The sequence below is a fragment of the Pocillopora verrucosa genome, chromosome 7, assembly GCF_036669915.1.
Source record: "Pocillopora verrucosa isolate sample1 chromosome 7, ASM3666991v2, whole genome shotgun sequence".
In the NCBI taxonomy this organism is placed as follows: Eukaryota; Metazoa; Cnidaria; class Anthozoa; order Scleractinia; family Pocilloporidae; genus Pocillopora; species Pocillopora verrucosa.
The window spans coordinates 14,252,913-14,272,334 of NC_089318.1; the positions used below are offsets into that span (position 1 = coordinate 14,252,913).

The 19,422-nt window shown below is 36.0% G+C and overlaps 3 protein-coding genes across 3 annotated transcripts; 2 read left to right on the forward strand and 1 right to left on the reverse strand.

Moving 5' to 3' along the window:
- LOC136282279 (uncharacterized) lies at nt 1–3,063 on the forward strand. Its single transcript, XM_066169684.1, has one exon. The coding sequence runs from the start codon at nt 311–313 to the stop codon at nt 2,747–2,749; it is 2,439 nt and encodes an 812-aa protein (XP_066025781.1). The 5' UTR covers nt 1–310; the 3' UTR covers nt 2,750–3,063.
- Nucleotides 3,064–4,282: 1,219 nt separating this feature from the next.
- LOC131796075 (polypeptide N-acetylgalactosaminyltransferase 2-like) lies at nt 4,283–16,203 on the forward strand. Its single transcript, XM_059113722.2, has 15 exons — nt 4,283–4,548; nt 4,795–4,988; nt 6,183–6,284; nt 6,756–6,823; nt 7,394–7,459; nt 8,066–8,187; nt 8,773–8,860; nt 9,474–9,561; nt 10,063–10,166; nt 11,367–11,493; nt 12,366–12,458; nt 12,828–12,911; nt 13,821–13,950; nt 14,238–14,357; nt 14,999–16,203. Exons 1-15 carry the CDS (start codon nt 4,363–4,365, stop codon nt 15,146–15,148), a joined length of 1,722 nt encoding a protein of 573 aa, XP_058969705.2. The 5' UTR covers nt 4,283–4,362; the 3' UTR covers nt 15,149–16,203.
- Nucleotides 16,204–19,029: 2,826 nt separating this feature from the next.
- LOC136282541 (large ribosomal subunit protein uL30m-like) lies at nt 19,030–19,413 on the reverse strand. Its single transcript, XM_066170195.1, has one exon. The coding sequence runs from the start codon at nt 19,411–19,413 to the stop codon at nt 19,030–19,032; it is 384 nt and encodes a 127-aa protein (XP_066026292.1).
- Nucleotides 19,414–19,422: the final 9 nt, after the last annotated feature.

Genomic DNA, 19,422 nt, shown 5'->3' on the forward strand with positions numbered 1-19,422 from the left:
AGGTATCTAATCTCTACATGTGGTATAGGTGCAAAGTCTGAGGCTTTGTCCACACTTATCCGTATTCGTTTGAAAACGCAACTCTGTTTTCAAAAAAAAATTCGTTTCCTCACTTGGCGTTTTCGCATCGTTTCTGCCCGTCCATACGTATACGATGAATCGATTTTTGAAAACGATAACTTTTAGACGATGACCCGATTTAACCTCATGATAGGATTCAGCTAAAAGTGAATGTAATATTAGATCTTCGTGGCTCCAGAACAGGAAAAAAAGCAGATAGCCTGGATTACCGTCTGACTCTAATCAAAGCATGGCTGTCAAGTTTATCGCTCCTCTTTCTGTGTTTCTTTTCTTTCTCTCTTCTTGTCAAGCCAAGCCGGAGAACTGCAGTGAGGCTCAGTGCAAGGTCTTACCGGTTAGAAAAGGGACAGCGTCCGAATTCCGCGTCAAGGCTTCCGAGAAGGGTGTTAGAATAGTCTACTTGGATTTGAAGTTCCGTAACGACAGCTACCGTCCATTAGAGTCAGAAAACGAGTTTCTCCCAAATAGATGGGTTTGGGCGAGTTTGATCAGCGAGCCAATGTTGTCTTTGTCCTATGACTATGATATTTTGTCTTTGGGCCTCCTTAAATACCAAACAAGAAGTATGGATGTGCTGCTGGAAGATCAACCAAGCGGATGCCTTGCGAACTTCAACTCATCCTGTCCAAAAAGGGCAGTTGGACGAGCACTTCTGAGTATGACACAGTTAAACTCGGGTGAACTTCCAGATAGGAATGTTGTTTGTGTTGCGATTATTACAGACGTTTCATCGAGCTTCTTTGATGGAAATGTTAAATTCCAGTGTTGTAAGAGGAGCAAAGACGAAAACACGGGGTCTGCTTACATTCAATGTGAGCTGGATGTTCAAGTTAGCGGTTGGTTTATAGCTTTTAATGGCACCCTCAACTTTTTGACTGTGCTAATGATGCTTTATTGTCCAGCGTTTCTCCTTTTCCTGCCGGATTCCATTATCAATCTTCAAGACGAGTGTAAAAGAGAAGAGCGACGCGAAAACGAGCAACAATCAGAAGACAGCCACCATGAACAACAATCAGAAGACAGCCACCATGAACAACAATCAGAAGACAGCCATCATCGACAGAGTAATCAACAAAGATGCAGGTGCGGATCAACCGCTGAAACTTCAGCAAATGTCAATGCAGAAAACAATTCAAATCCTCTCAGTGTAACTTTACTTACTCCGACTCACAGTCAACAGGCTAATTCCCAAATAGGCGAAGATAAATCAAACAAACACGTGCAAAGTTTACTTTATTTAGACGAACCAAATCCAATAACCTTCTCCTATTTTCTCAGAACCTATACTAAAGAATGTACAGAATTATTTTCATTTCATTTCAAACTTGCTTTTCTCTTGTACGGCGTTATTTCAATTTTTACGTACCTAAAATTAGTACTAAACTACATTGTAAAAAGTAATTTTATGGAGGAGGTGCATAAAAAACCAAAGGCATCTCTGGTGGGACCGTTGTTTTCATATGTTTTCGATTTCCAAAGCTCATCTGACACGTTAATCGCTCTCCCTCCTTTGATTTTTATTTTATTTTCAAGTCCTACGGATTTCCTGATTACCGTCACAGAGGACATAAAAAGAAAAGTCATATGCTTTGTTTGCAGAGAAAATACGGGTTCTGCTAAAGATGACATGCTTCGACACTTAGGAAAATTAGCAGTAAACAGTTACAAGTTAGCTTCATGTTTAATTACCCTTCACCAAAAAGCACTATCAGGGTCTATAAAGTTATTTACACATTGGGCTCTTAAGAAAATGGGTCCGCCATGGAAACGAGCTAAAACTCCTTTCATTGCTTTGTGGGTGTTATTCTGGGATGTTGTTTTAATCATAGTTGTGGGTGTCATTTTTGGAGGAATATGCCTCTTTCTATTGTTACTAGGGTTGGTCTTGCTCATTTGTTGGTATTCACCGTGGCATAGTCTCATACATGTCGGTGGCAGGAAAAAAAAGCAAATGTTAAAAGAATCAAGGATACGCAACAAAAACCAGACTTTAAAGTTTATTTTTGTTTGGTTATTTCTGCATTTTTCTGTTGTACTCGATGCGGCAACAATAACAAGCTGCTGTGTCGTAGGGGGCCTGTCTTGTCGACATATCACTAACATGTGTGGCTTAGTTACTTTAGGTCTAGTGTTAAACGCATCAGTAGTGGGCCCATTTGTAGCACTCTCTATCGTTGCTTTAACAAACATTTATCTATGCTACTACAATCTCCAAATGCGCTACCAAGATGTGAAGAAAATGATTTCGGAGAAGTGGCAGACTGTTGATGGAAAAAGTGAGCACGGTGCAATTCCAGAAGATCTATTTTGGCGCATTTGCAGTGAAACGTCAAATTCAAATAACACAGTTCTACCAGTTAGGGGTGAAGTAAACCGCATGCTTAGCAATATGGCTATTATTTTGATATTTCATTTTTTGGTTTTCTGCTCTGTATTTCTGGTAATTGATGCGAGCAGCATTTTAGCAGTGCCATCAACGATTGCTGTGTTATTAAGCGGAGTTATTCCTGGGTTTTTTTTCAAGGGATTGACAAATGAAAAGCGATTTACGGGTGAGACAAGGATGAAAATGATTAGAGAAATCGAGGAGGCGGTTATAGAATACAAGGAAAATACCGCGGTAGAGTTGTATAATCTGTTGCAAAATGATGCTGAATTTATCGAATGAACTGGCTTTGGACCAATATATACAAGAAAGGGTTCTGATATCTCGAAAGTGTCGCGATCTTAAGTGCGTCCCTTTCTCAGCCTTTGCTTGGTTTCTTGAGGAAGGGCGCATCAGCTTTCCCAGCCACTACTATTTTTCATATTCATTCCTTAGTTCTTGTAAGTACTCTAAAAGGACATTATCATTTGTTAAGATACGAACTAGAAGCAAGATTAGATATCTCATGGATTTTTGCCAATCTCAGTCTTCATGCTAGGTGTGCTGTGTTCTGTTGCTCATTAATCGTTATTGACTGAGTATTATGTATTTCAAGGCCTCAGTACTGAAATAAATATTTCGTAAATTACATTCATGATCTTGTATTTCCTTTGGTATTGCCGAAAATAATTTCACAGATCATTATTCTGCCCCTCTTCCCTTTCCTGAGCAGGGACTGTTACTGATGTGAACCAAGTGGAAAATTTAATGTAGTTTTCTTATGGAGAGGACTGAAGAGAAGGTAGCGTTCTTTTAATTATAGTTCATTGTACGCTATTTTAAACTTATCCAGACATCTTGAGCGGAAGCAGTCGCTACGAATTTTTAACAGTGGTACAGATGCTCTACTTCAATCCCTACGTATTGTTACAACATTTTTTGTGTTGAATTAGATAAGTGAGAGACGAGGTTTGACAGAAACTTTCCTGAAAATAGAAACCTTGTCAGTTTTGGTTTATGCTTATCTCCAAAAAATGAAAACAATCAATGGGAATATTATAACTGCAGCCATAGTGTCACCATAGAAATAGTCGTACCCATTCCTTCACGTGCCTCCAACTTCTCTTGAGTAAGAAGCTTGCGCACTGATTTTGTCGCTGTACATGGCCTGGTCATTCGCAGTTTCTTTCAACTTCGTTTTGCAAAAAATATGTTTTTCTCCTAATGCGTGATTGTGTTCCCGCTTCAGATAGATTACCAGACATAATTATAAAACACTAACTTGCTTGTGTAATAATGAAACGATGAAACAATATCGATCTGTGCTTCGCAAAATATCACAACGCGTCATTGTCTCGCAGATCAATTATTTGCCTCAGCCTTTGGCTTCCCTAATAATTGTCCCTTCTGAACCGGTATATTTCTCGATGTTTTGCTTCTTCTCTTCTGAATTCCCTGTTGATGTGTGAGTTGTGGTCTTTTAAAATGAATTTAAAGGTTGCATTCGAAGACGACTCTGTTCTTTGTTACGGAAAGATTCTGTCCCAGGCCTCATGCGACTTCTCCGTTCTTCATCGCTTCAAATCTGTTCTTCATCGCTTCAAAGTGTACACAAAATCGCCAGTTACGAGAGCTATTTGGAGATTTGAGTCCTATAGCCTGCGATACAGCTGTCAATTGTCTCTAAAATCCTAATTTCTTGTTGTTGCAGTAAATGAGACTTAGACTAGAGTAGGAAAAAAACCTCGTGATAAGTCATAACAGTCCCTCCTCCCCCACCCCCTCCCCCCAAATGAGTTTGTAATCGTCCCATTTCTGCGTGGTTACCAAGGTATCCTTTCATGGCTTCCACGTCGGCAGACTACGTAAACTTGTCGATAATGTTTTGCCCTTAATTGATTTGATTGTTCAAAGAAATGAAATTACTGAGGCGGCGGAAAACAATTCTGGTTATTTTAGTGTTTATATGGCTCGGGGGTATGATTTATTTTCTGGCACCGTTGACAGGATCAAGGGATGACACTCGATCTAACGGAGATCAGGAAGACACTCACATAAACTTTCAACAGAATACAGACAATCGAGACACTTATTATGACATGGTAAGCTTGAATTATTTTTATGATCGTATATTTGTAAATTACCAAGGCTAATGTTTAGAAATGTAACTGTAATTCTTGTAGGAATTGATAAATTATTGTATAATGTGGCGTCAAGTGTTTTACACCTCGTCTCCGTAACTTTAAAAGGAAGCCCTATATAATGTCGAGTTTAAAAAGAATTTTGAGGAAATATATCCTTGGATTTTCACCATGGTGATTCACTGTTCTGTTTTAATTTAATCCTAGAATGAATTTGTAGGGTTAAGAGGAAAACCAGTTGAAACAGACTCTCGAAGAATAGAAGGTTTCGACGTGGAAAGTTATTTAAGCGTCACTAGGGTGAGGCAAGGTGAAGATGCCTATGCCAGTAATGCATATAATCAAGAAGCCAGCGACAAAGCTCCCTTTAACAGAGATGTTCCTGATGTGAGAGCCTCTCAGTAAGTAATAAAATTTTTTAAAAGATACACACAGTTACCTGTAATATTGACTAAATAGATACAGTTTTGCCAGGTAAATTTTAATCTTAGGTTAAAAGCAAAAAAACCTAACAGTTTGCTTTGTCTCCCGGTCATGATTATGAATAATTATATATTGGAGGCAAAGGAAATTGCCATCTTGCAGTATTAGTCTCACAGGATCCACAGGGTCAGGATGGTCTTAGCAAGGGGCATTTTCAACTGATTAATCAGGAATTCATGAAAGTTTGTCCCTCCCCTTGCAAAATGGAACACTGCAAGACATTAAGTTGTATTGAGAGCTTATGTTATAGACTGTATAATTATTGCTTAGGGTTAGTTACTTCTGAAAATTACTCTAATGCAATATATAGTATATGTCTTTTTTAAACATTTTATACTTCAATCTATAATATTTAATACTTTAATTTATATACAGTATATCTTTAAACAGTCATACTGCACTTTTATTCATGACATCTCTGGCAGTGGCCATGGGCAGTATAAAGGGCATCCTGTCTTCTGATTTGCTACTTGAGTGAAAAAGATGGACCCATCTTGCCTGCTGGGGATTGCCTGCTTTGATCCCATGAAGGAAAAAATTACTTGCTGCAGACATTTTAAGCTCATAGTTTTTTTGGACAATTTCGGCCACAGAATTGCAAAAAGTGGCGAAAGAGGGCCAAAACAGCTCTTGCGGGCTTATTGTGCTTTAAAAACATTTGGCTTTTTTCTCCATCTCTTAAAATAAGCAAGTCTAGATTCTTAATGAAGTGGTTATCTTTTTGCTATGTAATGAATTCCTTAATGATCAAGTGTGAGGTCAAAATGACTGGATATTCAGTTAGCATTGTTCCTTTTTTTATGGAGCAGGACTTGGTCTTGCTTCATTATGTTTCATCCAAACCTACTTTGAGCTTATTCCACACACGTTCAGTTGATATTGGCAGAATAGTAAGCCACATGTGATTGTCTCTGACCCCTGCACCTTGTAATGCTGTCCTATCATGTCCTCTTGAAAAAAATTGTTTTCATTTACATTGAAGCTCTTGTCAAACTGAGATGAGGAAAATGTTTGCAAATGATCCACTGATTTGCTTCACATGTCCATGTAGGTACATGGCTATCAAGAACTCATTTCAAAACTTAGTAGTTACATACCTCCTCTGTGTTTAGATGCCAAGAAAGATTGTGGATAAGTGATGATTTACCAACAACAAGTATTATTATTTGTTTCCATAATGAAGGCAGAGCTGCCTTATTACGGACAGTCATAAGGTACTGTATGTTTGTCATAAAAATTAATATTGCTTCTTTAACTTTGTTTTACAACTTTTACCCAATTTTGAGTTAATTAGTTTATGTACAGGTAAGCATGTGCATTGGTGAGCATTATCTAATAAGCGAGACACCACAAGCACCCTCATTGATCAAAATCTATCATTCACTGCACTGGTAAACCCTTGTTTCAAGTTAACATGTATTTTATAAAAGAAATAGATGGCTCTTTCTATCAATTTACCAGCTTAATAACCCACTTAGGATGTTTGGAGAACTTGAGGAAAGTTTGTTAATCAATCATTAGCGACCAATATTTTGCTTAATTAATTTCCACTCATGTACATATTGGTGCCATTTGCTGAGACCCTGTAAACTGATGTATTAGTTTTGGTGCCACAAATTGACTTTTTTTTTCTGTTGGGCTCACTTTAGTTTGGTACTAATTATCGTTGTAATTACTTTTTACAGTTCTCTCAATAGAAGTCCTCCTAACTTGTTAAAAGAAATAATTCTTGTAGATGACTTTAGTGATAATGGTAAGTTCTCAATGTTCTGAGGTGCCTCTTTTTCTATAGCTTGTAGTTCTTGTATCTTGGTTGTTCATTGTATAGGATCAAAGTTACAGTGCAACTATTTTGAAATGTAGTATGAAATGTGGTTATATGGAACATACATTTATTCAACTTCACTGATTGGTTTAAAATAAATATGCCAGAAATTTTGTAGTTTTGTAATAAAGTGCAATGTGTTTAAAACTTCATAAGCATAATAATTAGACAAATTTTTGTAATAAACTGTTGAACCTATTACACCCAAACATCAGTTTACACGTCCTCCTTACTGTTTTCTATCGGTCAAGAGCTTCATGATCATTTCCTTTATTCTCATTACCATGAGGTTCAACTCAGGGGTGATACTCTTGGGAGAAATTGGATGGCTACTTACAAGGAGAATTTGTCTAACGGTCAAGAGCTTCATGATCATTTCCTTTATTCTCATTACCATGAGGTTCAACTCAGGGGTGATACTCTTGGGAGAAATTGGATGCTTATCATTCTAAAGGGTTCAAGAGTTGACGTAAATTTTAAAATCATTTGTCTCTATAGCTGAGGATGGAAAGCTTTTAGAGAAACTACCTAAAGTAAGAGTACTCCGAAATGACCAAAGAGAAGGTGAGTTAATATCAACTTTGTCACAATTATTTGCCCTGATTTTGGGAGTTCCTTCAATAATTTCACTTGAATAGTCAATCTGATTGTGAACAAACTTCACAAATACTAATTTTGAGTGCAAAAGTTTCTTACTTCCTCAAGAGTTATCTTGAATGTTTCAGCAAACAACTTACAGCTAACACAACTTCTACTTACAGGCACTGAAAAGTTTATTTACATATACCATATAACAGAACAAGTCATGACTGATAATTATGGTACATGTATTATTTTACCTGGATACCTTTAAACTCAATATCTAACAAAAATTAGAGAGTTATTTTGCACATACACAGAGCTAACAATATTCTTTGTCAAAAATTGTCTCCATGGGAACAAAGGTGTTGGTACCAGATTTGTTAGTCATAATAACAACCATTCTTTGCATTGTTACATTTATTGTTTTTTTTCAGTGAATTTGTAAATTGCTTTCTGTTCTGGACTGTATTTTGGATTCGATGTAATGCTTATGTGAAGGCTCAGTTTAAAAATAAAAATTGTGGCTGTTGGAAAGTGCAGTGTCTTTACCTTCCTTTAAATAACTTTAGATTGAATATTTTTATACAGGACTTATGAGGTCACGTGTGAGAGGGGCAGATGAAGCTAAGGGTGAAGTGCTGACTTTCTTGGACAGCCATTGTGAATGCAATAAGAACTGGCTGGAACCACTCCTGGAGAGGATTAAAGAGGTGATTTAAATTTTGTAGCTCAATCTTTGACAATAGTTTATTTACATAAACCCCTTCCACAAATGGCCAACCTACACATAGTCGTTTTTCTTTTCTTTAGAACTTTGTAAAACTTTAATCCAAGAAAAAAATTGTACTACAATTGCCAAAATATATATACCCAAAGCATGTTGATATTTTCAATTTTTTGTGGACATGCACATGTACTTGAATATCCAATGGAAGATCCATTTATTAAGATTGATAATGTTCATGTACGGTTACATCTTGCTCTGTACTCACATTGTAAACCACGGTAGATACCAAACCCTGATTAGTAGTCCAATTTCCCCTCCTTTCTGCTCTGTATTTCTTGAAGACTACAGTGTAGGAATCAATTTGGTGTTACATACGAGTGTACATTTTTCCAAGATAACAGGTCTTGACTGATGTTTGCCTTTTCTCCCATATCCTTTTTGCTTAGCAATGTTTGTTTATGAAGAATGTATGTCACACTGACTAAATGGTTTTACATTCCTTACTTTGAAAGGGGGAACCCAACCTATTAATGAATTCTACTTATTTTGACTTTTACTGTTTGTTTAGAATCGCAACATGATTGTGAGTCCAATCATTGATGTGATCAACATGGACACATTTGAGTACCTAGGGTCCTCATCAGATCTGAGAGGAGGTACATGACTTTACACACACCTGTTCTGTACTGTTTGATAATATGTAAAAGTATATTTTCATAGCAGGTGTTATAATCATAACTGTTTGGTTAAATGCTTTGATCAGGACGTATGTACATATACACAGGTAGTCTGATTGTATGGGTGTTTTCTTCTGGACCAATTCGGATTGCATGATGAAATTGTGCTGGTATTTCTAGTCAAATATTGGTGAAATGATACTCCAGCAAACAATGCTATGACTTGCCAATTGCTATACATGTATGTAGAGTATGTAATTTATAACTGCTGTTTAAAATCAAAATCAAATTTAGCTGAAAATCATAAAACCAAATTAAAAGACTGCAAAATAGTTTGATATGCAGAGTATATTACAGTTATTATCCTGATGTGCCTTCTTTCAAACTGTACTCTAAATACAATTTTGACTGAATTTCATTTACTTCAACATGTATTTGTCCTGCAAACAACTGATTTTTTAGCCAAGCAGTACAACTCATTTTCTTAAAGTAAATTGCATCTATTGCATTGTACTGTAGTGAAGCAAATTTTTGTAGTTGTGCTAACAATCCAGGTGACAGGTTACTGAATGAGGCTGTTAAATTTTTCCAGGATTTGGCTGGAACTTGAACTTCAAGTGGGATTTTCTTCCACCTAATGTGCTTGCTGAGAGATCTGGTCAACCAATGGCTCCAATTAAGTATGTGTGCCAGATGAACATGATAATATTTATTCCCTATTCTGCCCTTTAACCATTTACTGACCATAACATTGGTATGCATGTTCTCCATACTGTTTTCCATACATTTCCTAAGGTGCTGATAGGGAGAATTTGTTTAACAATCAAGAGGTTCCTTTTGATCATTTTCCTTTATTCTCATGACCTTAACATTTGAATCAGGGGTGGTATTGTAAGGAGAAATAGTATGCCAAGGGTCCAAAGGGTTGATTGAGTTTTTGGATCAATATCAGTATCTGGGCACCTGCCCACCTACCCCTCCCCTAACAGTCTATTGATAACAAGTTAGGGTTAATGTTGGGTTAGGGGAGGGGTAGGTGAGCAGTTGCCCAGATACTGATATTGATCTGAGTCTTCGATGATGTTCGTTCAGTCACAGACCTCTACAGTGTGCAAGTTATCAATTATAGTAATTCAGTGGGAGATGTGTGTTAAATTTGATTTGTATCACCTTATCTGCAGAACTCCTGTTATAGCTGGTGGGCTATTTTCAATTGACAAGAAATGGTTTGAAAGGATCGGTAAATATGACATGGACATGGACATTTGGGGAGGAGAGAATTTAGGTTTGTATACTATACATGAAGCTAATCTCTAAGTTAAATTTTAGAGTTGCGCAGTATGGTTACTGTGTGTTAGAATTTACTTTTAAACATGGAGTGGATTGTAATGAGCTAATAACCCAGTCACACCAAAGCTTAAACATGTTTAAAGCTGTTTTGTTAAACCTGGGTTAATTTTTTTTTCATTATAAAAGGTGCTAGACCCTTGGTCATTGAATTTAATTGTGGCACATTGAGAATACCTCTCAAGATGTAAGGTATACCCCATTTACACCAGCAAAACATTTTTAGTTATTTGAATCCTACAAAAAAATCAGTTTTTCAGTTCTCTGTTTCTGATTTTCATTCAGTTAATTTACTCTTTAACTCCCAGATCAAATTTGTAATTCTCTTTCACTGTCAGCCATACAGTTCCTATAATGTTAGTTCAGACAATTTAGTATTGTATCAACTAATTATCCCCAAATTGATATTAAATTTTTTCTCTATTCTCATCACTTATCTGGTTGATATTGTATTGATATTGTATGGAGAAATTTTGTCCTAGTTATTCATAGGAATTAAAGGGTTAAATCAGGTGCAACTAAACATGTTCTGCTAGTGTGGATGGGATATAAGTTACACCTTGAGATAATAATAATAATAATAATATAGGATTTCTGTAGCACTCACTCTAGAGTTCGGGGCACTTTACAATATGTACAATTAAAATGATTATAAATAATTATCTAAATTAACCAGGAAATAATACTAGCAAATTAATTGATATTAATTATATTAGATGTAGTTTACATGTATGTAATACATGTAGGTAGCTGTGTGACTGTCTTCTTATATGTTTACAGTTGGTGATTGCGAGGACACCATCATGATAGAGATTGAAACTTTCACTCTCAATATCTTATTTAGTGCATGTAAATCACCTTAACTGTCTGCCATACAATTCTTATTATGTTACATGTGCAATGTGGTTTGGATAATATGGTATTGGATCACTAATAAAACCCAAACTGATATAATTTTCCTTATTCTATGCACATGTGTGTTTGATATTGTATCAATAATTTATTGTAAGGAGAAATTCTTTCATGACCGCTCATGAGAGTGAAAGGGTTAAGAAGCTGACAGCATTTATCTCCTTTCATCAAAGTGACCATAGATGTATATCCTTTGATGTGTTGTGATTTTTCTCTCTGTTCTCAGAAATCTCCTTCAGAGCATGGCAGTGTGGAGGAAGCATGGAAATCATTCCTTGTTCAAGAGTTGGTCATGTGTTTAGAAATAGACATCCTTATAAATTTCCAGGAGGAAGTATGAATGTCTTCCAAAAGTAAGTCATGATTCTTCAGTGTTTTTTAGCACTTCCTATAAATGCCATCAATTTTTTTTCCTTTCTCTAATTTACAAGTATAACTAAATTCTTGTATCAAGATTTATAACAAAATTTCTAAAACCTAGGACTCAAAAGAAGCTCCTTGTTTGAGTGAGCCATACATGAGTATCTTAGGTTACAATCATTTTTGTGCTCACATTTTTCTGTTTGATTGTATTGTACTGTGTATTGTACTGGTGGAAATTAATATTTTGTAGCAATAATGTAATGAAAGTCATCGAGCCCCAGTTGTTTTAAAGGTGGATAACCCTAAATATATCAATGCTAAATAATTTATATGCAGTTAAATGCAATTTAATGGAGTCAACAATGAAGAGTGTCAGCGTTTTCTAGTAGTCAGTGGTTTTTGCATATACACATACATTGGAATTCCATGTGCTCTTCGTTGGAGGCATTCTTGTGTGTGCTTTGAGCGTGTACTTGAAGCGCTGTGAGGAATGGCAACTCTTTGTCCAGGCAGTTTTCCCCACCCATTCCCTCCCTCTTTCCACTGTTTATTCAGTGTGATGGGTGCCTGTTTCCCTTTCCTGCGTGGGGGCTCATGGCTGGTTGCCAGGATTTGCCAGGTAAGGGAGAAGTCTCCATCTAGGTGCTGGCTGCCAATAATGGAAGCTCCTGGATGTTTCAGGCACCCAACCTCGAATTAGCGATGCAGTTGTTAACTTGTGGATAGCGCAGTATATTTTGTTGACACTTATTCGCTAGATAATGATTTATCTGTTAGAAATTGTTTTCTGCCCTTTGAACAACTGGGCCTAGATTGTTAATTAATTACTTTTATTAATTGTAACTATGCCTCTGCTTTCAAGAAATACAAGAAGAGCTGTGGAAGTTTGGATGGATGATTATAAAAAGTTTTACTATGCAGCAGTCCCCTATGCTAAGAACACACCTTTTGGAGAGTGAGTTTTCTGTTCAAGCATTTTCTGGAGTTATGCAAGTTGTACTTGATGTTATTTTATCCTTAGTTATGACTTTTTCAGTTGAAAAAGTCCATGAAGATGTAAAAAGTTAATGATTGGGTATGATTTAATGTGTCCATCAGGATAATTTGGATTGACAATATGTAAACAGTGACCCAGTGTGTCATTTTATTTATTTAGAGATGAAAGCTTTGGTCTACTTAGGGAGTAGACAAATCTTCTTGATCAATTTTCCTTATTATCTTTACTTTGAATGTTTTTCTGCTCTCTACTATGTAAAATCTATATTATTGCGGTGGATGTTCTTGATCCTTATTACGACTTTTGTTCCTCCATCTCTTTTAACAGCATTCAAAGCCGACTTGCACTGCGCAAGAAATTGAAATGTAAGCCTTTCAAGTGGTATGTCCAGAATGTGTATCCTGAACTCAGGTGGGTAGGGTAAGGTTGAAAGTAATCAAGGATTGCTGTAGTCTTCCCTTCTGCCCTGTATGCCCTGAGATTTCTCCAGATAACACCTGCTATCCTCAACCAATCAGATGCAGAACTAAAACCAATTGCTACCAGATCATTATGTAGCATTTTTCCACATCCTAGGCATTTTATTTTACCTTTGTTTTGATTAGTAGTGGTGATTATTAAGGTTTTTTTTTTTTCAATGATGATCAATCAAAGTGCACTTCAGAAATAACTTAGTAGTCACACTGTACAGTGTACATGTACTTGTAAACATATTGCAAGCGTACATGTGTTAAGGAATGAACTTGTTTGCACTCTTTACATCACAATTAACTCAAAATAACATCAATCACATAACTTTTTTATTGTTTATTAATTACAATTTTATAATCTACACTGTATTACACAACAATCATACCTATGGATTACCTACAATTCTGTGTTACAAAGTACATTATATGTTACAGTATTGCTTTGCTACATGTAACTTGCATCTTTTACTAAATACCATAATATTTAGCTGAAATGATCATTGAATTCTTACAAGTAGTTTCCTACAAAACACTTTTGTCAGACTTCCTAGAAACATGAAAAGAGCCAAAAACCACAATATAATTATGGTAGACGCATCATCCAAATTCAAAAAACAAAAATGAAAGAAAAACACTTCAAATATGTTCAATTGTAATTATATTGGAACCTGAGTCAAGGGAAAATCACAGAAATGTTCATAGTGACTAGTATTTTGTGCCATTTTTTCCAATTATTTTTCCATCAATAACTTACAACTTTAATACAAAGCAAGTCTGTTCTGAGATGGTGCTGTTAAGAAACAATGTCATATTTATCACCATGATTATCATAAGAATTTTATGTCAATAGAGTTCCTGAGGATGATGACACCACAGCATTTGGGGAGGTCAAGCAAGGCAAAGACTGCATGGACACCCTAGGGCATACTAGTGGGGGTACTGTGGGGCTGTTTGAATGTCACGGAGCTGGAGGAAATCAGGTTAGTGGCTACTTAACATACAAAGCCTGTATCTTTGATATACTCAGGCTCATACATGTAGTGATTGTTGAATCTAACTGAGTTGCAGATGTGAATTGCCTGAAAAGGCTGCAAGGGCTTTGTTTACATGTATGTATTAATCATCAAAAATAGATCTTAACTGGTAGAAACATGCAGGTGAATAAAAGTAGCAAATGTGAAACAAATTGAATATATAGGAGAGCAGTCATTCACTAAGTCAGACAAGAGAGAGTTGATGGTATTGGTTGAAATTTTTCACTGAACAGTTGTGGAATTTTGTCAAGAACAAGATGTTGAAACATGACTCGTTTTGTCTGGAAACTGCCAATGAAAAAGAAGGGACCCCAGCACTTTTACTTGAATGTGATGAGCAGAATTCCAATCAGGTATAGTTGAAAAAAGTTTGCTATGTTCATATAAATCCTTATATACCAGATGAATGCTGTCTAGCTGGAAATGTAGAATGCAATTATTCATGTCTAGCAGTTAACCCTTTACACCTTACCATCAGTATGCATATTCCCCAATCTGTTCTCCCTATATTTTCTAAGGTGCTGACAAGGAGAATTTGGTTATCTATCAAAAGCTTCTTTAGTTGGTGATCATTTCCTTCATTCTCGCAACCTTAATGTTTGATTCAGGGGTAATGTTGTTAGGGGAAATTAGACGCTAGCTAGACACTCATAGGGATCAGAGGATTAATGGTACAGAGCAAAACATGGTTATGTACTAGTAATTTGAAATGAGTTCAGGTGCAAATGATCTCAAAATAATGATCTGTAAGTAGTTTCATTTGGAATCTTCCCTATGTATGGGATATTATAATGTATTTAGAACAAAGGACTATGCTTAACCAGTTAAGAAAAATTTAGACCTGAACTCTATTTTCAACTAAAAATGTATTTATGGCATTTAAAGTGAGACCAAAGATATCATTTTTGGAAGGAGATTTATGGGGTGCAATTAAATTTTTTTTGTTTCTCTATTTTTGCCTTTTTTTTTTTTTTTTTGATTCTGCTCTCTGTAGCACTGGGAGTATGACAAGGGCTCTAACAGGATTAGACATGTTGGCTCAGGGAAATGCCTGGATAGCAAAGATCAGAAGGAGAAAGGACTTGTTTTAAACTCATGTAGTGACTCATTTACTCAAAGCTGGGCATTTGAGGTGAATCTTTAGCAAAGGTTCCATTACCTAGGATATGAATTTTAAAATTAATTTATATGAAGTTGACTTGCACAATTATTGAATTTTCAATTCTAACTAGCAATTGACTCATGTTCTGGCCGTTTAAATCAACTGTAGGGTAGAAAATATTTTTGTATGTTGTCTTAAGCTGATTTTATATAGAAATGTTTTGTTTTTCCTATCAATGATGGTTGTAAATTTTTAACTATTAGTAGTAAAATGTTAGAACTCATATTCTGGTAACATTCTGTACTGTCTTGCGCACTTTAACATGTCATTAGCCAATCCTTCATTTGGGGGAGTGCAGGAGTGTGATTACATGTTAGTACATTGTGAATAAGTGAAGACTTGGACAAGTTGGATCATCTGAAAGAGGGTTTGGAAAAGGAATTTGGAGTTTTCCCCAAAATTTTCAAGGCTTACTCTGATTTGCAGAATAATTGAGGTTAAACAAAATATATCAAAATGAGATTTAAAATCTGTACACATGTTTATTGAAAAATGATTGATTACAGAAAATTTATACTGTAGGTAAAATGTAGGTTTTCAATTTTGCCAGTTACAGATTTTACATTTCTTGAGATGCAGATTTTACAAAATCTGGCAGTGGGCAAGCTTAAAGTTCCCTATTATGGTCTGCACCTACATTGTATCCCTCTATTTCTAAGATTGAAAATAATTTCAAATTGTCAGCTGTTTCTTTACATAGTGCAGAAGTGAACTTTACATTTTTATATTTCTTCTCCAATGGTTAAATTATTACCCTTAGAGAACTTTTTCCATGGTCTAGTGGAATGATTATCACAGAAAACTTGCAATTTTTATTGAACCAGAAAGTCACATGCATCACATGTTATCACCACCATTGTGTAAATTTTGCCGAGCAAAAAGATTGTATCAGTATTCAGTTGTAAAAAATGTATTTACATCAGGATTTTCATTGATTTGTCCTGAAATTTAAAAAAAAATTGTAATAAGTAATTAGAAGACATTAAAAAAAATGTATTAAAATAATTACATTTTCTTGAAAAAATTAAAATCTATTATGGAAGAACTGATTTTATGATGAATTTTGTAACATTATTGTATTGTCAACCATGAAAGTAGATGTGTGAAGTCACTGTTGTGGAGCTTGGTGTGATTTAACAGCTTCATTGTACAAGCAGTATTTTCAGTAGTAGTACGAGTGGATTCAGTGAATGCTTTGCTCGCTAATTTTGGGAAATTGCTGCAATTTTCTCAAATGGAAATTTAATTTCACCTTTGTAAAGCCCACAGGAAGGGGCTGGAGCACAAAAGAAGTGAAAGAAGAAACACTGGACATAGTTGAGTGTTTCTCCCCACCTCTCACTTCTTGAGTGGTTGATGCTCTATACTCTCATAAAGCATGCTACAATAAGCCAATCAGAATCCTTGTAAGAATGGTTGATTCTTGTAAGAATGGTCAGTGAAATCTGGCCAAATTGAAGCTCATAAAAACACACACATTTTTTACACATTGCAAGTAGAAAACAAACTTCTCAAGGCACTTGTTTTGAATGAATGACAGCTTAATTCACAGGAACATAAATATTGCTTGGGATGACAGCACTACTGTGACTGATGTGGCCTTCCACTCAGTGCACTGGAAAGGATATCAGCTGTAGGTCAGCTCTATCTTTATACTCTGATAGAACGTGCTCTTTCAACCAATGGCAGCACGTGTTATATCCAAACTTTATTATAATAGTCAATACAATGGTAAATTAATGCAGAACTGAAAAAAGGTGGAACGTTTGGGATGTGCTCTTACCCATGGACCAACCTAAACGCCAGGGATTTCTTGGTCAGTTTTATTTTCAAGATGATGAAGGGTTTTCAAGATGGCATCTTGACCTGCATTATCTTGAAAGCTGACTGAGGACTAAACAACACAGCTGAAGAAAAATCCACATTAAAGGTCAGTTGCTGGTCTGATTATGATCCTTGTTCTTGTCTATCACAGCTGGTTCTCCTTTCCTCAAAAACAAATTAAACTAAACATTTTGAGTCAAGAAAACTGTTAAACATTGATAATAACGCGTTATTCACGAGCAGTTGGAGAAAGGGGCCAGAGGTGTAATTTCAACTTGAAAATATGTTTGTAAAAATTTCCCTTCAAATAAGAAGAGATACTTGATCATTCAAGGATGTAGGTGCATGCACAATGTAATACTGCTGGTCTGGTTTGGTGTGTTAAGGAAATCTTAGAGCTTTGATCCATCCTGTTGTCAAAAGCTCTAGCCTTAGATGCCACAGATTGCTGCCAATCTTACTAAGCGGGTAGTCATGCATTTCCAAAATGAAAAAGCACACAACCCCAGGCCCCACCTCTTCCAGGGGCACATTAACCTTTTCATTCCCGTGATCAGCAACTAACAGGTAATTTCTCATTACAATATTGATTGATTGACAAGTTTATTTATACCTGGTAAAAAATTCCTTCTGCTTAATTGACGAGCAGCTAGTGGTAATTTTACCATCAAAATAAGATAAAAGTTAACCTGTCATGTCCTAAGGCTGCTTTTCAAGGATGCCGTGACTCATTAAGAGCTGTGTTGCAATTGAATTAATTTGAGGAAGCAACAGAATGTGGTCGTTAGGATAGGCTGTTCCACACCTCAGCATTGATCTTTGTAAGAGAAACTTCTTTTAAGTACATAGTGAGGGGCTGTAGACGAGCTAATTTGTCTCAAGAATACCCCAATCAGTAAGGTATACTTTTATCAATATATTTTCACTTATAAAGGTGGTCAGAGGAGAGATAGACATAAGATTAGGAGATATTGCCTTCTTCAACTCTGTTTTCTGCCAAAGTTGTAAAAAATATATTGCAGGAAAAACAATGAGGAGTTTCTGAGGGGGATGGGGTACTAGGATTTAATATCCAAGTTGTCTGAATTGTTCTCCAAAGCTACAGGATATGGTATTAAGAGTATTTCCTTGATGGAAAACTCACAATATGATTTGATTGGAGACTGATTCAGGCCTTTAAGTACAATACACTAAAGCTACCATCTAGTTAGTGGTGCTGTGATACCTAGCCCAAATTACTGGCAGTAGAACTATTACTTTGGAGTGTTGTTATCAGGGAAAGAAGAATTAGAATTTCAGAAATGTGAGCTTTTTAAAAACTTGATTTTCTTAGCATAGGATGGGAAAGCTTTATAAGGAGAGGAAAGCATATAAAACATTTACTGTTCACCTTGCTTGTCCCTTGTTGCAGACCTTTACAAAGAAGTGGGAAAGGTTTTTAATTCAGTTTGTCAGTTGTTGAACAGAGACAACTAATCATGACTTCAGGGCACTCGGGTCTTAAAAAAACTAGTCTACCACATGCCTCTCAATGATAGTTGTATTAAGGGCTCATTATTTGTTAACAATGAAAGTTCAGTTGAAAAGACATTATCATAAAAATTTCATTCCACACATTCAAAACAAATACAGTTTCCATTAATAATAATTAGTGGATCACATGTAGGTCTTAAATGTGCTACTAAGTATATAAGGTGATCCAAATCTTGAGTGAATACACTTAATAAAAAAAATGATTTTTTTTCACACTTCTTTCTTTGCTGTTCAATATCGTAATCTAAAGCAATGGCAGCTTAAGTTGAAACTTAATGGAACAATTAACCGAGTAAACATCGAACCACAACAACGACGTACATTTATTAAAATGGGAGTCTTAATACAAAAAAAAAAAAGCCTTAGTCCATCGACATCATCCACTTAAAAAAAAAAATGAAAATCCCAAGAAAATAAGTGAAGACATTACAGCATGTATTCGCAACGATGCAGCAATATGCACGGCATAAGTAACCAGTTGCACTTGCAAAGCACACGCTTCCAATTCATGGTCTCCTCCTTTGCCAAATTTGCTGTTTCTTTCTCTTCCTGATAAACTCCTCCATGTTTGGGTTATCCTCGAGGAATTTTTGAAATTTTCTGAGATGAAACTGCCCGTTTTGTCTTAGAAATAGTCCTTCGTCGCCATTTCTCTGTTCCTTGGGCAATTCTTCGCTCACAATCGTTATCGGCTTTATATCGAGTAGATGTTTGACAGATCGTAATGTCCCATTGATCGTGGTTGTATTCTTTTGAATCACAGTTTGATGTAACTTTCCTAGTCCAAGCGCCTTGATGGTTCTTTTTTCCCACCATGGTCGGCCAATGCAGCTTCTGACCTGAGTTACAGCGTGAAGTTTATGTGCCACGGCTCTCCCTTTAGACGCCATGTTGGAGAA

What these genes read in the sequence shown, in the direction of transcription:
- LOC136282279 (XM_066169684.1), top strand. Translation starts at nt 311, where the DNA reads ATGGCTGTCAAGTTTATCGCTCCTCTTTCTGTGTTTCTTTTCTTTCTC.
- LOC131796075 (XM_059113722.2), top strand. Translation starts at nt 4,363, where the DNA reads ATGAAATTACTGAGGCGGCGGAAAACAATTCTGGTTATTTTAGTGTTT. An exon ending in CTCATCAGATCTGAGAGGAG is followed by an intron (nt 8,861 to 9,473) that starts GTACATGACTTT and finishes AAATTTTTCCAG; the next exon opens with GATTTGGCTGGAACTTGAAC. An exon ending in ACGGAGCTGGAGGAAATCAG is followed by an intron (nt 13,951 to 14,237) that starts GTTAGTGGCTAC and finishes TTCACTGAACAG; the next exon opens with TTGTGGAATTTTGTCAAGAA.
- LOC136282541 (XM_066170195.1), bottom strand. Translation starts at nt 19,413, where the DNA reads ATGGCGTCTAAAGGGAGAGCCGTGGCACATAAACTTCACGCTGTAACT.